Source organism: Fundulus heteroclitus, chromosome 24, assembly GCF_011125445.2.
Source record: "Fundulus heteroclitus isolate FHET01 chromosome 24, MU-UCD_Fhet_4.1, whole genome shotgun sequence".
NCBI classification, from domain to species: Eukaryota; Metazoa; Chordata; class Actinopteri; order Cyprinodontiformes; family Fundulidae; genus Fundulus; species Fundulus heteroclitus.
In genome coordinates, this window is record NC_046384.1 from 2,173,996 (window position 1) to 2,191,267 (window position 17,272).

The 17,272-nt window shown below is 45.6% G+C and overlaps 1 protein-coding gene across 1 annotated transcript in view; it reads left to right on the plus strand.

Moving 5' to 3' along the window:
* LOC105921678 (NLR family CARD domain-containing protein 3) overlaps positions 1–17,272 on the plus strand; it is a 1,041,521-nt gene that overhangs the window by 1,564 nt on the left and 1,022,685 nt on the right. Inside the window, exons 3-5 of the mRNA XM_036128283.1 lie at positions 1,589–3,422; positions 13,881–14,054; positions 16,249–16,422. Of these exons, the coding sequence (XP_035984176.1) occupies positions 1,589–3,422; positions 13,881–14,054; positions 16,249–16,422 (2,182 nt within the window). The remainder of the gene's footprint in view (positions 1–1,588; positions 3,423–13,880; positions 14,055–16,248; positions 16,423–17,272) is intronic.

Sequence of the window (17,272 nt, forward strand, 5' to 3'; positions counted from 1 at the left end):
AACCCAACAACCTATTGGGTTTGCTTTGAAGTGGTTCTGTTTTTTTAGCCCTTTGTGCTAAATGCATTAAAACTGAAGATCTCCTTAAAGCTGCAGCTCATTTTGATGGAAACAACAAGGTGGAGAAAACAACCTGCTGCACTGCTGCTTTACAGAAAGAGGGAAGGAAAGTCTGAGAGACAGAAAGCTTTATTTCCTCTGACAATAGATCCCAGATTACAGCAGATATATTTGTAGAAACATGGAATATTTCTATCTGCTGTTTACTTCTAAAGGACCAAATCAGTCCCATGTCATTTCTAATCTGTAATTATTCTCTAAAAACATCCAATCCAGTCTCTGAGTGAGAAAAGCATCTGAAATGTGAACACTACCTGATCCAAGGAGCTGTTTCTCTGGCAGATTAGAGCATTTCCTCCAGATTTCCTTCATTAAGGCTGAAAATGCTAACCTGACCCTTGCCAGATGGATTTTGCTCCATCTAGCTCATCCATCTGGAACAGATCCATAGGAATGGCGTTTCAGAAGGCTGGGCCTTATCAAAAATCCTTGCATATGATTGGGTAAGCCACTTGTCTGTCATCTTTATCGACGTGCTATTTCAACCACTCACACCGAAGCTAACCTGTGACGCTGACGAGAGCGACGCAGGAAAAAACAAAACTTTTTTTTTTAAATGTTTTTGCGGCTCTAGTGGCACACGTTTTATTGACAGTGAGCTGACAGGAAGAGGGGGGAAGACAGGCGGCAAAGCGCCCCGAGTCGGAATCAATCCCGGACCGACCGCGTCGAGGACTAAAGGCCTCCTAACATGGTTTGCGCTAACCATGTCCGCCACGGGCGCGCCCCGGAAAACAAAACTTGCCAAATCCGGTCGAGAGAAGGGCAAAAACATCGTTTCCACCAACAAAAGCCTTCAGAGCCGTTCTCCGATGTTCTTTTAATGAAACAATATTAGGTAGATTGCGAGCCGCCATTGTTGTCTGAATCAAAACAGTTTCACGTCACGGTCGCTTCTCCACTACGTCACATCTGTGAAACTCCAGCCCTGCATCCTGATTGGCTGGACAATTAAATTGGTGGAAGAAATCACTCTCTAAGGAAGATGTCCCAGATGGATGTGAGTGAAGCTAGGCGGAGCTAAGCGGAACAATATCAATCTGGCTAGGGTCAGGTTATGAAAATGCTGCCAGGAGACATTTTCTGTCTCTCTGCCTCTTCTGTAGCTGCTGTGTTTGTGGGAGAAGGTCAGATAGAAACAGAGAAATGAGGACAATGGTGACCTGATGCTAAAGAGTTCATGTTGCTGAAAGCTGCTGCATGTTTCTGTCAGCATTTCTTCATCTGATCTGCTTTGTGAATCAGATCCTGACAGTGAACAGATACTGGCCACAAAGCAGAGGCAGAACTGTCTGACCATCTAACAAGGTTCTGCTTCTAAGGATGGATCCCATTGGTTAGCATCACATCATGAGAACTAAGAGACCTTCTAATGATGACACCTCCTGATGTTCCAGATGTTTCTGCTCCAACTTCATCACTAAATCAGGTTTTTCCTTCAGTTGTCTCTTCTTCTCTGTTCCAGCAGATGTTGGTCTGCAGGAGGTTCTAGAGGAACATAAGATCAGTCTGAGGAGGAGATGTGAACGTGTGACTGAAGGAAGTGATGAACCAGGAAGTAGAACCCTCCTCAACAGGATCTACACTGATCTCTACATCACAGAGGGACAGAGTGAAGAGGTTAATACCCAACATGAGGTGAAGCAGCTGGAGAGAGCTTCCAGGATCCAGAACCTCCATGACTCTCCAATCAGGTGCCACGACATCTTTAAAGCCTCACCTGACCAACATGGAGCCATCAGAGTGGTTCTGACCAACGGCGTCGCTGGTGTTGGAAAAACCTTCTCAGTGCAGAAGTTCACTCTGGACTGGGCCGAGGGCTTGGAGAACCAAGATGTCCGTGTGGTGGTTCTGCTGTCGTTCAGGGAGCTGAACCTGATCAGAGGTGAGCAGCACAGTCTTCTCACGCTGCTCCATGTTTTCCATCCAACCCTCCAGAAGCTCCCAGCAGAGCAGCTGGCTCGCCACAAACTTCTCTTCATCTTTGACGGCCTGGATGAAAGCAGACTTTCTCTGGACTTCAGCCACAGTCGGCTGGTTTCTGACGTCACACAGAAGTCATCAGTCGACGTTCTGCTGACAAACCTCATCAAGGGGAACCTGCTTCCCTCGGCTCTGGTCTGGATCACCTCCAGACCTGCAGCGGCCAATCAGATCCCTCCTTCATGTGTTGCCAGGGTAACAGAGGTACGTGGCTTCAGCGACGCCCAGAAGGAGGAGTACTTCAGGAGGAGGTTCAGTGATGAAGAGCTGTCCAGCAGAATCATCTCCCACATCAAGACCTCCAGGAGCCTCCACATCATGTGTGGAATCCCAGTCTTCTGCTGGATCACTGCTACGGTTCTGGAGAACATGTTGACCACAGAGCAGAGAGGAGAGCTGCCCAAGACCATGACTGACATGTACTCTCACTTCCTGCTGGTCCAGACCAGGAGGAAGAAGAACAAGTACCATGGAGGACATGGGAGGAGTCCACAGGAGCTGATGGAGGCTGACAGGGAAGTTCTCCTGAAGCTGGGGAGGCTGGCGTTGGAACATCTGGAGAAAGGAAACATCATGTTCTACCAAGAAGACCTGCAGCAGTGTGGTCTGGATGTCACAGAGGCTTCGGTGTACTCAGGAGTTTGTACAGAGATCTTCAAGAGAGAGAGTGTGATCTTCCAGGAAGCAGTCTACTGCTTTGTTCATCTGAGTATTCAGGAGTTTCTGGCTGCAGTCTACATGTTCCACTGCTTCACCAGCAGGAACATAGAGGTGGTTAAGAACTTCCTGATGGAAGATTACACCAGCAGGAATACAGAGGTGGTGGAGAACTTCCTGGGACAAAAATACAGTGAAAAATCTCTGGATGAGTTCCTGAAGAGAATCATGGAGAAATCTCTCAGCAGTAAAAATGGCCACCTGGACCTGTTTGCTCGCTTCCTTCATGGCCTCTCTGTGGAGTCCAACCAGAGACTCTTAGGAGGCCTGCTGGGTCAGACAGAGAACCGTCCAGAAACCATCCAGAGAGTCATCAACAACCTGAAGGAGATGAACACTGATAGAATCTCTCCTGACAGAAGCATCAACATCTTCCACTGTCTGATGGAGATGAAGGACCTTTCAGTTTATCAGGAGATCCAACAGTTCCTGAAATCAGAGAACAGATCAGAGAAGCTCTCTTTGTTCCAGTGCTCGGCTCTGGCTTACATGCTGCAGATGTCAGAGGAGGTTCTGGATGAGTTGGACCTGGAGAAGTACAACACATCAGCAGTAGGACGACAGAGACTGGTTCCAGCTGTGAGGAACTGCAGAAAGGCTCGGTGAGTCCAGATGTCTTCATTGACTGCTGATTGAGCACTATTGCCATCCGGTTTATTGTTTATTTTTCTAGTTGGTTCTGCTCGTTTTGGACCTTTAACTACTTCTTTCATCCTTTGGACATTTCAAACATCTAACGTTCAGCTCCTTCAGGACAGCTCTGCTGCAGCTTTTGGGATTCAGGGGTTTGGATTATTTTGCACTTTTCATCAGTTTTCATCTTCCATTTAAATTACTAGAAATTGATTCCAGACTAGACTTTTCCCTTTAAATCTAGAAAACTGTAATATTCTGAGTTCTGTTATGGTTTGTTAGTGTTAGTTTTCCTTCTCTTTCATGTCTTTTGTTATCTGGCTGTTTTGAGTTCTGTCTGGTTTGGATTCTTGTTTAGGTTTGTGCTTACTGTTTTAGTTATGTCTTCAGATGCTTCTTAGTTTAGGTTTTGTATTTGTGATCTGTTCCTGTGTTGAGCCTCAGCACTGATGTCTGGTCTAATTACTTACTCTGCACACCTGCCTAACTCCACCCCTGCTGCAATCACCTCTCACCGGTTTCACCTGATTCCACCTTCATATAAACTGCTGAGACCAGACATCAGTGCCAGGTTGTCCTGTTGAGTATGGGTGAGTCTCCTCCTGCAAATTCTGTGTTAGGTTTGCTTTTTGGATTTTTTGACCCCTTTCCCTCCAGAAACCTGAGCCAGTCTGTCCGGTCTGTTCCAGCCTTGTCTGCCCTGCTCGTTTGTTTATTTTTTGTGTCATCTTTTTGTTCAACAGTCTGTTTGGATTTTTTCCCCTGTTTTTTGAGTTGGTTATTAAAGAGCTTTTTTTAAGAAACCTCTGCTGGTCTGGTTGAATTCTGGGTCCTTTCCCTCTGATCATTACAGAACAACCTGGCCAGTTTTAGGACCTATCGCCAGATCAGCACGTTTCTTTTTTTTTTTTGCTTTTTCCCTCCTCTATTTTTTTTTTTTTTTCTCAACATGAGCCTGCTGCGACCCCGGAGCTCTGTCCCCGGCAGAGCTGAAGACCAGGGGGCATCCTTTGAGGGTTCCAGGCTGGTGCTCTGCCCCCCCGGGTACGGTCCAGGACGCCACCTCCTACGGCGGAGCGCATTGCCGCAGCCGTCCCGCCGCCGCAGACATCGTCGAGCGGTTGAAGCCTCTATCCTTGAGGGTCCGCCGCCAGCAAGCGACGTGGAGACCCCAGAGGTTTTACCGCCAGCGGGCGATGTGGAGGTCCAGGAGGGTCCGCCGTCAGCGGGTGACCAGGGGGAGTATGTGGCCCTGGAGAATAAAATAAGAACTTTTGCCCCCATAATTAAGCGTCTCAGGGAGGCCCTATTCGCCCAATATTCGGAGGATCTGGAGCAGAAATTAAAGGAGGTGGAGGAGCATTACAGATCAGCCCTCCAAGCATTCTACAGCCGACCGAAATCTGCTCCTGTGGGTCCGGCCGACGCCTCGGCCCCTGAATCTGTCCCCGAGGGTCCGGTCGACGCCTCGGCCCCTGAATCTGTCCCCGAGGGTCCGGTCGACGCCTCGGCCCCTGAATCTGTCCCCGAGGGTCCGGTCGACGCCTCGGCCCCTGAATCTGTCCCCGAGGGTCCGGTCGACGCCTCGGCTCCTGACAAGCCCAACGGGGGGGTCCAGGAGGACCTGCCTCTGCTCAAGCCCAACGAGGGGGTCCAGGAGGACCTGCCTCTGCTCAAGCCCAACGAGGGGGTCCAGGAGGACCTGCCTCTGCTCAAGCCCAACGAGGGGGTCCAGGAGGACCTGCCTCTGCTCAAGCCCAACGAGGGGGTCCAGGAGGACCTGCCTCTGCTCAAGCCCAACGAGGGGGTCCAGGAGGACCTGCCTCTGCTCAAGCCCAACGAGGGGGTCCAGGAGGACCTGCCTCTGCTCAAGCCCAACGAGGGGGTCCAGGAGGACCTGCCTCTGCTCAAGCCCCGAGGGGGGGCCCAGAAGGAAACGTCTCCGTCCGAGCCCCAAGAAGGGGTCCTGGAGACTTGCGACGCGGAGACCCAGGAGGGTCTGTCGCCGTCCCGCGATGCTGGAACCCAGGAGGGTCCGTCGCCTTCCTGCGACGCTGGAACCCAGGTGGGTCCGTCGCCTTCCTGCGACGCTGGAACCCAGGTGGGTCCGTCGCCTTCCTGCGACGCTGGAACCCAGGTGGGTCCGTCGCCGTCCTGCGACGCTGGAACCCAGGTGGGTCCGTCGCCGTCCTGCGACGTTGGAACCCAGGTGGGTCCGTCGCCGTCCTGCGACGTTGGAACCCAGGAGGGCCCGTTGCCGTCCTGCGACGTTGGAACCCAGAGGGGTCCGTCGCCGAACTGTGAAGTGGGAACCCAGGGGGGGTTACCACTGGTCCAGGAAACCCAGGTGGACGCTTCTTCCCTCGGGTACCCCGGGCCTTCAGAAAGGGCCCAACACCCGGGGCCCCCTAGAGATTTTGATCCTCTCAACGCCTTTCTGAAGCCTCAGTCCCTGGTTGCTCTGGTTGACAGCCAGCTCTGCGAGAGGCGTTACTGGCTGTCACTCCCGGACCCTCTCCAAAGACTAATCACAAGACTCTTTTTGTTCAAGGGACTGACAGCAGCCTGCAGCCAGGCCTCATCAGCAGCCTGCAGCCAGGCCTCATCAGCAGCCTGCAGCCAGGCCTCATCAGCAGCCTGCAGCCAGGCCTCATCAGCAGCCTGCAGCCAGGCCTCATCAGCAGCCTGCAGCCAGGCCTCATCAGCAGCCTGCAGCCAGGCCTCATCAGCAGCCTGCAGCCAGGCTCCCACCATAGCAGCCTGCAGCCAGGCTCCCACCATAGCAGCCTGCAGCCAGGCTCCCACCATAGCAGCCTGCAGCCAGGCTCCCACCATAGCAGCCTGCAGCCAGGCTCCTTCTTCAGTCGCCTGTAGCCAGGCTCCTTCTTCAGTCGCCTGTAGCCAGGCTCCTTCTTCAGTCGCCTGTAGCCAGGCTCCTTCGGTAGCCAGTAACCTGGTACCGCTGCCTGTAGCCATTAAGCAGGCGCAACCTCCCTTAGCCTGTAATCTGGCGCCTCCCTTAGCCTGTAGTCCGGCGCCTCCCTTAGCCTGTAGTCCGGCGCCTCCCTTAGCCTGTAGTCCGGCGCCTCCCTTAGCCTGTAGTCCGGCACCCTGTTCTGTTTTCTCCCTCTGCAGGAGTTGGGGTCCGAGGTTCCTGCTCCGCCGACGGCCTCCTGTCACCCTGCTCCGCCGACGGCCTCCTGTCGCCCTGCTCCGCCGGCGGCCCCCTGAAATCCTGTCTCACCTGGGTCATCTGCCGGGCCGCCCGCCGGAGAACCTGTCACGCCGGGGCCGCCCGCCGGAGAACCTGTCACGCCGGGGCCGCCCGCCGGAGAACCTGTCACGCCGGGGCCGCCCGCCGGAGAACCTGTCACGCCGGGGCCGCCCGCCGGAGAACCTGTCACGCCGGGGCCGCCCGCCGGAGAACCTGTCACGCCGGGGCCGCCCGCCGGAGAACCTGTCACGCCGGGGCCGCCCGCCGGAGAACGACCGCCGGACGTCCTGATTCACTGGGGTCGTCCGCCGGGACGCCCACCGGACTCTGTGTTTAGGAACCTGTTTTTGAAATTTTTCAGTTAGTCTGGATTCGCCCTATATGGGTTGTTTTTTGTTTGGACTTTTTTTGGACTTTATTAACCGTTTTTTGTTTCAGACCCTGACCCTCCGTCCTGGAACCCCCTCCTCCCGCCCGGGCTTATTTATTTTTGTTCTGTTTTGGACTTTCATACACGTGGAGGGCGTCTGGAATCCGCCCTTGAGGGGGGGGCTCTGTAATATTCTGAGTTCTGTTATGGTTTGTTAGTGTTAGTTTTCCTTCTCTTTCATGTCTTTTGTTATCTGGCTGTTTTGAGTTCTGTCTGGTTTGGATTCTTGTTTAGGTTTGTGCTTACTGTTTTAGTTATGTCTTCAGATGCTTCTTAGTTTAGGTTTTGTATTTGTGATCTGTTCCTGTGTTGAGCCTCGGCACTGATGTCTGGTCTAATTACTTACTCTGCACACCTGCCTAACTCCACCCCTGCTGCAATCACCTCTCACCGGTTTCACCTGATTCCACCTTCATATAAACTGCTGAGACCAGACATCAGTGCCAGGTTGTCCTGTTGAGTATGGGTGAGTCTCCTCCTGCAAATTCTGTGTTAGGTTTGCTTTTTGGATTTTTTGACCCCTTTCCCTCCAGAAACCTGAGCCAGTCTGTCCGGTCTGTTCCAGCCTTGTCTGCCCTGCTCGTTTGTTTATTTTTTGTGTCATCTTTTTGTTCAACAGTCTGTTTGGATTTTTTCCCCTGTTTTTTGAGTTGGTTATTAAAGAGCTTTTTTTAAGAAACCTCTGCTGGTCTGGTTGAATTCTGGGTCCTTTCCCTCTGATCATTACAAAAACTGTAAATATTCCTCAGCCAACCCATCTGCTCTTTCCTTCCCCAAATCCCTCAGTGAGCAGGAGTCCACTTTACAATCTATGCTGAACACTGAGAATTTCATCCAACATGTTCTGATGATGACTTGGACGTTCTTTTTCAGTGCTTTCAATGCTGACAATGAGTCCCTACAGATGATTATTGTCCTTCTTCTACTGTCCTCCAGCCACTCTTGAGCCAATCAAACAGCACAGGACTCCACCGCCTAGATCCTCTAGAAACTTGATGTTCTTTTTAAAATGTTGACATTTCATTTAGGACTCCCCTCAGTAGTAGTGTACTAAGCTGGTCAGTTATAAGTATGCTGGCTGTGACGTTCCAACATGGGTATCAATCAGTAATTTAGCTCTGTTCTGTACATTTCAGTTACAAAAATACCATCTGGGAAAGTCAAGAAAAGCCAGCCCTGTGTCAAAAACTTATTTTATATTGTTCATTGGCTGTCTAGATTCACATAGTCAGGTGTTGTGAGGACAACAAAAGGTGCAGTTTAGTATTGTGTAGTTCTTAATTGATTCATTCAAAAGAACAAATCATTTGAGTGAACAAACCGTACTACCAATCACTGATGCAGTTTCACGTTCCCGCCCGTTTTCTTTCGCTCAAAACACTGTGTGACTGAGAACTAACACTCCACATCACTCTGACTGCACCCTCCCCACTGTCAGACATGGTGGTGGCAGCATCATGTTCTGGTCAAAGTTGATGGGACGATGGCTGGAGCCAGATACAGGGCAACCTTGGAAGAAACCCTGCTGGAGTCTGCAGAAGACTTGAGACTAGGGCAGAGGTTCACTTCCCAGCAGGACCGTGACCTATTCATGTGTTAGAATGGCCTAGTCAAAGTCCATACCTAAACCCTATCCAGAATCTGTGGCAAGATCTGAAACCTGCTCTTCACAAATACTCTCTATCTAGAGGAAGGGGCAAAACGTTCAGTTATTAGATGCTCAAGCTGGTTGACAGACCCTAAAAGACTTGCAGCTGGAACTGCAGCAAAAGGTGGTACCACAAAGTATCGACTCAGGGGGCTGAATACTTTTTGCACAAAGTCCTTTTCATTGTTTTATTTGTGAAAGATGATTTTTTTTAGATCATGTATAATTTTCTGTCTAATTTATATTGTAACCCACTCTGTGATGGTCTTTCACATAAGATTCCAATAATTATATTTATGTTTGTGGTTGTAATGTTACAATATGTGGAAATGTTCAATGGAGAGAATACTTTTGCTAGGCATTGTAGATGAAGAGAAAATCTTTGATGCTCTTTGGTTGATTTTTGATCCTCACCATCCAACACGTTGTGACTGTTAGGATATCGATATCAGCTCCATTGATTTAATACGTTCATCTTCCAGTGAAAATAATGTTAAAAAAGTTTCCACAAAGAGCTTCAGTGTCTCCCGGTTGTTCTTGCAGCAGACAGCAGTCAGAGCTCAGCATGAAGAACCAGGGAGGTTTGCTGAGAGGCAGCCAAGATGGCTGCTGCTAAATAATAATCATTAATAATAATTATCTTTATTATCATTGCAACAGTCCCTTAACCGTCCCTTGGGGAGCAGTGGGCTGCCACCGGGTAGCACCAGGGAGCATCCTGGGGCTAAGGGACTTGCTCAGGGACAGACAGTGACAGTCTGTGGGATTCAAACCCAGAACCTTGCTGCCTCTATGATTCCATGCCGTGAAGAGCAGATGTTTTATTTGAAACATTTCTCTCTGGCACGAGGCTGCAGTCCATCAGGACCAAAACCTCCCCACAATAACAGTTTCTTCCCATCTGCTACCAGCCTCATCAACAAGGCCCAGAGCCGCCCAGGACACTTGACACTGCCTCTCTTCCCCGTTCAGGACCTACAAGCTACACCAATGTAGCATCTCCAGACCTTCTGCATTACATTAACGCACAGTCTACCGTGTATATAGCTTTCTGTATATATATCTATTTTGTTTTGTCTGCACCAACCTACATAGCAATAAACTTTTTTCTGATTCTGATGTTGATCTGATGATGACATTACTGCTCAGTAGTCATATTTTAGTCTGTTTATCAGCGTTTATTCATCTGATTTAATCAGAACTGATGAAATTGTTTCTCTGACCACAGACTGGTTGGAGTTCGTCTCTCTCAGGCTGAATGTGAAGTTGTTGCCTCAGCTCTGAGGTCCAGCCCCTCCCATCTGACTGAACTGGAAATAGGAGAGTTCTGGGATCTGAAAGACTCTGGAATGAAGCTCCTCTGTGAGATCCTGGAGAGTTCATTCTGTAGAGTGAAGATCCTGAGGTAAAATGTCTCTATTTATCCAAGTAAAATAATTCATGGGTACTTTAATGCTGATTTCAATAAATAATTGTATTCTAATATATTGTCTTTAACAGCAACCTGCTGTCCAAAGGATTGAAAAAAATCTCTAAGGATTTTTACCTTGTAAATTACTTCCTATTGTTCAGATGTTGAAACTTTAAAATGTTCTAGACTGATGCACAAAAAATAGGAAAATAAGTATTAAATTATGTTAATTAATCATGGAGGTGTTTCAGTTTGATTTTGGGAAAGATTCAGATCATAGGAAGAGATTAAATAAGGGTTTCCAATAGATTGAGAATTTAGTTGTGGTGGTGGACAGTGCAGTGGTGCTTTGTACAGTGTAGCATGGTGCCAAACCACAAACGTTCCTCCAACTGGAAATCTCACATATCAAGTGAACATTATTTACACTGAATACTGTGTAATCATAAACTTCCATGTTTCCCCATGTCACATATAGTGAAGCTTATGTCTTATGTCTGCCTGGGCTAGTGTCCCTGTTAGCACATGAGACAATGCAGTAGTTATCAGACCCGTACCGCTCCTCTTGTTTTGACAGAGGAATAATGACATCACACAGTACTTGCACTTAACTAGAAGAGAGGAGGGGGATGGAGACTAGGGCTGTGTTAAAAAAAAATCTATTTTACAATTATGAATTGATTCTCGTTCATTCCTAAAAATCAATTCATATAACCAGACATCAATTTAAAAATAAGTTTTCACTGTAAAGTTAAATGTGTGAGCTAGCATTATTTGCGTGGACATGATTCCACGCTGACAGGTATGGGCAGAGCTACATTTTAATGACCGTGCGTCTGTGGAGAGGTTGTTTGGTTTCTCCAATATAAAGATCAGAACATTCCTCACTGCACTGAACTGCAGACACCACACCGCTCATCTTAGGTTTGGGGGTTTTGTCCTTAGGGTGGACCAGCCTCTGTCTGAGGGTCCTGTGGGGTATGAAATGTACTGGGATCTTGTGTTTAAAGACAGTCTTCCTGAGTTTTTCAGAGACTCCAGCAATATACGGGTGACAATGTTTCTGCATTCATTCTTCTCCCCCACTCTGTTCTTGTTCATTTTAGACAAAGAAGACAGATGGTTTGAGATAGTGGTGAAGGAAGCCTTTTAGGAAGCGTTTTTCCTCTTTTATTCTCTCTTTAGAATCTGTTTCTTTCCTGGTCCTGCTAGATATGTCAAACTATCTAGTATTACATCAGTTTGTGTCTTTTATTCTATCATCTGTTTAGTTAAAAAGTTCACTCTTCTATGTTTCAGAACGTTTCCTTTAATTAGGAAAGCTGGGCTATTTTTGTGAAATCCTACAAAAATTCCCTCCTTGCCTCTACTTGTTTGTAAGCTTATCAGGCTGAGCAAAACGTCTTTGGTCATTTTCCACTAATCATTCGATAAGGGGCTTGTCCTGTACGTCTGTTGAAAGACCTGTTCCTTATTGTGGTCAGTGTCTGAACTACATATTGTATGTCATTATAGTTATAATGTCCCAAGATTTATGCCATGCTTTCATGTCATAAGAACCTTTGCACTGATTGTTAACCTCCTCTTAGACAGGTTGGGGAAGCAGGAGTGTTGTATGAGAATATGGCGGTTCAATAAACAGGGGCTGGATTTATCTATGTAGTGTTGTGAAAGTTTTTCACTGATCATCCCATTCATTGCTCACAGTTTGTAGATATTAATGTTTGTATTGCTCTTTGATGGGGAACTTTGTTCCCTCCCTGTGCTCTAAAGCATCTTGTCCTTGCCTAAAGATCACTGTTGGCCCATTGTTTGTGGAAGCTTTGACAGAAAAAATAACTTGCTTTGACTTCCCCCATGTCTTGTGGTGACGTCCACTGCTGTCCATCAAAATCAATTCTGCTTCTCCCCTTCTTTTTGTCACCCCGTTGCATCTAGTGCCATCAGCCAGCTCAATGTGCGTCTCGGGTTTAAAGTTGTCATCAAATTCTTTCAATCTTCCAAGATCAATGATGTGTGAGGTTGCTCCGGTGTCCACCATGAAACCTTTAGCTTTGGTTCCACCGCTCCTCTCAATCCCTTGGTCTGTATCACTCAGCCAGAAAACCTATTTTTTGCCGTCCTCTTCTTCCGCGCCTCACCGTGCTTTTTTTTTTTCCATTTCACACTTCCTCTCAGTGCATGGAGTTTTTGCAGAAGTTGCACCACTTCTTGCAATGGCAAACGTTAGCTTTTGGGTCTCCTTTGTCCACATCAGAAGTACATTAGGTCGACGCCGTATGCCTTCAGGTCACCCATCTGCATCTGTTCATACTTTATACATCATTGGGCCCGTGCTGTCATGACATTGTCCTCTGCTGCAACCGTGTGCATTTTTTCATAACTCCTCAATTTGCATTAACATCTGTAAAAGTCATCTTCACTTTGTAGGACATGAATGGTTTGAATAACTGGTGATCCTTTCAAGATAAGATAAGACAGACAACAAAGGCTTTATTGATCTCACATTGGAGAAGTTCACTTGTCACATCGGCTCAGTAATCAATAATCAAAAAAGGTGTATCAGGTATTTACAGTGTGTCCACATACTGTATATACAGTGAATCAAAAGAAAAAATCATAGCAGTGACCAGGCCATCACTCAAGAGATTTACTGGTGTGTCTTAGTGCCATTATGACGCCCTCTGCTTTAATACATAGTCCGTCTTGCTTTCACTGCTAACTTTTTATAGGGAGGTCAGTTCTCTATATAAGTTGATAAGATGGGGCTTACCCTTTCCCAAATATGTCTCCATCTAGGGATGGGTACCTTTTACATTTCAACCGATACAGCATTGATACCCGGCACCTGGGAATTGTCCCACAATGACCTGGAAGATGCTGTAGTGAAGGAGCTCTGTGGTTTCCTCCAGACTCCCCTCTGCAAACTACAGATATTGAGGTCAGACTCCTTGTTTAGAACATTATGGATCTGAGAACCATTGTTCTAACAGTACCTTGGCCCAGACGAGAAGACAGCAGGACAGAGATGACATTAAACAGCAGCTTGTTCACACATGAAAATCCATCCTGATAGGAGTAAAATATAACTTTGCTAAATACTATGTATTAAGGCAATAGAACCATGTAGCAATGAGATCAGAATAAAAGCCATTTTTCACGTCATCATCATAGACCAGGAAGTTTGTGATGAAATCGTATTTCCCCCTGATTCTCCTCCAGCAGAGCGAATAATCCTCCGTGCAACATTACCTACCAGTGGAACTGACTGGTTCCAGCCATTAAAGTGATCGCCTCACACTTTGTCACAATTATCTGTTAATCTGTGGAACAAGTCACCCTGGAGATTATCAGGGAGGGATGTGATGGTAGAAACCTGATGAAATGTTGAGCAGACTTTGATTTCACATTTCATTGACTTATGATATTTTTTTATCTGAAAGATTCTGCCGTATAGTTATGGGTCACCAGAACCAGCATGAATAACACAGGGGTTCTGAACCTTGATCTGGACCATCACATGTCAGGATAACATGATCTGCTTCTGCTTGGTTTCACTCTTTAAATCAATTCTACTGGATTAAATCTTAGACACCAGGTCATCCTGTTTCTGGAACTTTTATATTCAGGGAAATTAATTTTCTAAAGTTTTAGTATTTGTTCATATTTCAGGTTTAATCTGCATCCTGTTGGATTCAGCTCACATCTTTTATTCTTTATTCAGATTGCAGGGCTGCAGTTTTTCAGAGATCAGCTGTGATTATCTGGTATCGGCTTTGAAGTCCAACCCGTCCCATCTGACAGAACTGGACCTGAGCTACAATAACCTAAAAGATTCTGGAGTGAAGGAGCTCTGTGGTTTCCTCCAGAGTCCCCTCTGCAAACTACAGATATTGAGGTCAGACTCCATGTTTTTGATCATTGCTGATATTTCTAACATGAAAGCTGTGTTTACACTAACCTGCAGACGTATGGCTAATATAACTATGTTCTCATGATGCTCACCTCCATTCATGATCTGAGAGTGTTGTAGGAGTTTCTGCAATGCTGAAGTGGATGTGTTCCTAACCAGAGTCCAAAGTGTTTATGGTGCTGGTTCTCCAGGGTGTCAGTAATGTCAGACTAGTCCCAGATGTTTAGTGATCAGGGATGTTGTTCTGCTCAGCTTGGTTGGGACCAATGACCCAATTCTGATCTCTTTACTAATGTTAAACACTCTTATGCAGATAAGAAATGAATTCAGACTTTGTATCACATCACATTTTTGTCAAAACTCCCATAAGCAAATTAAACATACTCGCATATGGGATCTCACCACGCACATGATTTTCTATCCAGCGGCCACGCTCAAGGACGGCTGCGCTCTTGAAAGGGTCTTCGACCTCGGACTGATTTTCTCCTCACGCGAATAAATATGTGTTTTGACAGGTTGGGTGGAGACAAACCTCTTTTGTAAGCCTCCTCCTGATTGTTAATACTTTGTTTTTACTTTATATTGTATATATTAAATTTACAGATAGATAAAACAGCTAACTAATTAATGGTACATATGTGATTGCTTGTGATGTTTTTTCTTATTAAAAGTGCATGTTTCAAAAACTCAGAGCTGCATGTTAAATACAAAATGGGGTCTGACCTTTACACTCACTAGTACTATATATTATTGGCATCCGTTTGTTATATTTTGCAACACTTTCTGTCTACATGTAGAATTGAATCGGATGCAGGAATTTGAAACAATATTTTATCCGAAGGACCTTTTAATTAGTTCACCTAAATTTTATTTAATAAAGCTAAATTGATCACATTTTATAACCCTATCTCATTTCTATAATGTGGAGTTAAAGACAAGATTATTTTCTCATCATAATGCAAACCAGGTGGAAGCTCCCATAGAGGGTTCCGACATAACGCTAGTCCGCTCTGCTCTTCTGTCTTTCACATGTTGTGCTGTCTTCTGGGTCCTGCTGATTTGTGCAGTAAGATGGACTGATCCAATGTAGTGAAGACTCAAGGGTGGATCCCAAGACACATATTACAATAACCAATTTTAAGGGATTTTAGCAAAAGGAATTTACTTCAAAACATAATGTGCTAACAATATCCAAACACATTTTTATAAAATGAGTTATATGCGGTCCCCAGGAACTTCAGGCCCTAGTCAACCACTTAGTTTTACCTAGTGGTAAGTCTCCGAAAACAGTACCCAGATCTATTTTGTTAACAATTAAATAGTCGATAAGACTATAAGGATCGGCAATAAGCACAATTCACATAGGAATCACCTAGTTATTTGATTTTTTTACTCTCTGAATCAAAATAATTTAAATACAAAATCAGTAAAGCTTTGGATGCACTTTATCTTGGATTCAACTGAAAAGTGCATCCAAACTTTGACTGATTGCAGTATGAATAAGCCAGTCTCTGAATTGTGCTTTATAAATAAATTTGCTAGCCAGTCTATTGTGTATTTGTTTTTATGAGTTTCAAAAAACTGTGACAATTCTGTAATCCTCACTCTATCCAAGTTAAAAATAAAATACAATTAATGTGAAGATACATTATTTATAGTAATCGCCTCACACTTTGTTACAATTATCTGTTAATCTGTGGAACACGTCACCCTGAAGATTATCGGGGAGGAATGTGATAATAGAAACCTGATGAAATGTTGAGCAGACCTTGATTTCACATTTATTGACTTGTGAACATTTTTATTTATCTGAAAGGTTCTGCCGTGTAGTTATGGGTCACCAGTACCAACATAAATAACACAGGGGTTCTGAATGCTGACGATAAAGTCCATCTATGATGGAAGTCTTATATAGATAAAAAAACACAGGGTCTGAGAGGAACCATGATAACCACACCTTGATCTGGACTATAACATGTCAGGATAACATGTTCTGGCTCTGCTTGGTTTCACTTTTTAAATCAGTTCTACTGGATCAAATATTAGACACCAGGTCATCCTGTTTCTGGAACTTTTACATTCAGGGAAATTAATTTTCTAAAGTTTTAGTATTTGTTCATATTTCAGTTTTAATCTGCATCCTGTTGGCTTCAGCTCACATCTTTTATTTTTTATTCAGATTGCAGGGCTGCAGTTTTTCAGAGACCAGTTGTGATTATCTGGTATCGGCTTTGAAGTCCAACCCGTCCCATCTGACAGAACTGGACCTGAGCTACAATGACCTAAAAGATGCTGGAGTGAAGGAACTCTGTGGTTTCCTCCAGAGTCCTCTCTGCAAACTACAGATATTGAGGTCAGACTACATGTTTTAGTTCAGTGCTAATATTTCTTATGTGAAAGCTGTGTTGACACTTACCTGCAGATATATGGCTTGGTTGGAACCAGTGATCCAATTCTGATCTCTTTACTAATTTTAAAGATTCTGATGCAGCTGTTAGCTGAAGTCAGATTCTGGGCCACCTTCTTCCAGCAGGACAAAAACAACAAACCTTTCTATTGTCTTTCCTCATAATCCAACAGTAGAAGGGATTGGTAATGGGTTCTGGTCCAAAGTAAAGCTTCTGTCTTGCTGCATCTGGAAAAAAGTATCTTAGACTGATGAAGATCTATGCTTAAACAGCCAGAACCCATGATCTAAGGCATTTAGAAATCCCAGTAATCAGAGACACAGATTCTAAACAGAGACAAGAGCCAGGATTACCCATAATACTACGTATTAAGGCACCAGAACCATAGAACCAGAGGTGCACATGAGCCCAATGATTAGCTGAATTAGACGCAGCAACAAGATCAGAATAAAAGCCATTTTTCACGGCTGAGCAAATGATTTCTGACCACTAGAACCTAATGACTCACTTTTGATGAAGGACCTGTGTAGAAAGGTCATAATCCTTTTCTCAGGATACCAGCAGTGGTTCTGATGGTTCTGAGCTAAAATCTGTTTTCAAGGAAGACTTTGCACTCAAGGTTCTGTTTTTTAACATTTCTTCATGATCATTTCTCCTTGACCCAGAGCTGTTTTCATTACAAACAAATCATCTGTCTGGTACTGAAACCCTCGACATAGGCGGGGAGAGGTGCGTTCAGGAAAACGTACCACCCAGTCAATTAGATGCAGACAGGTTATGGTTGATATAGAAACA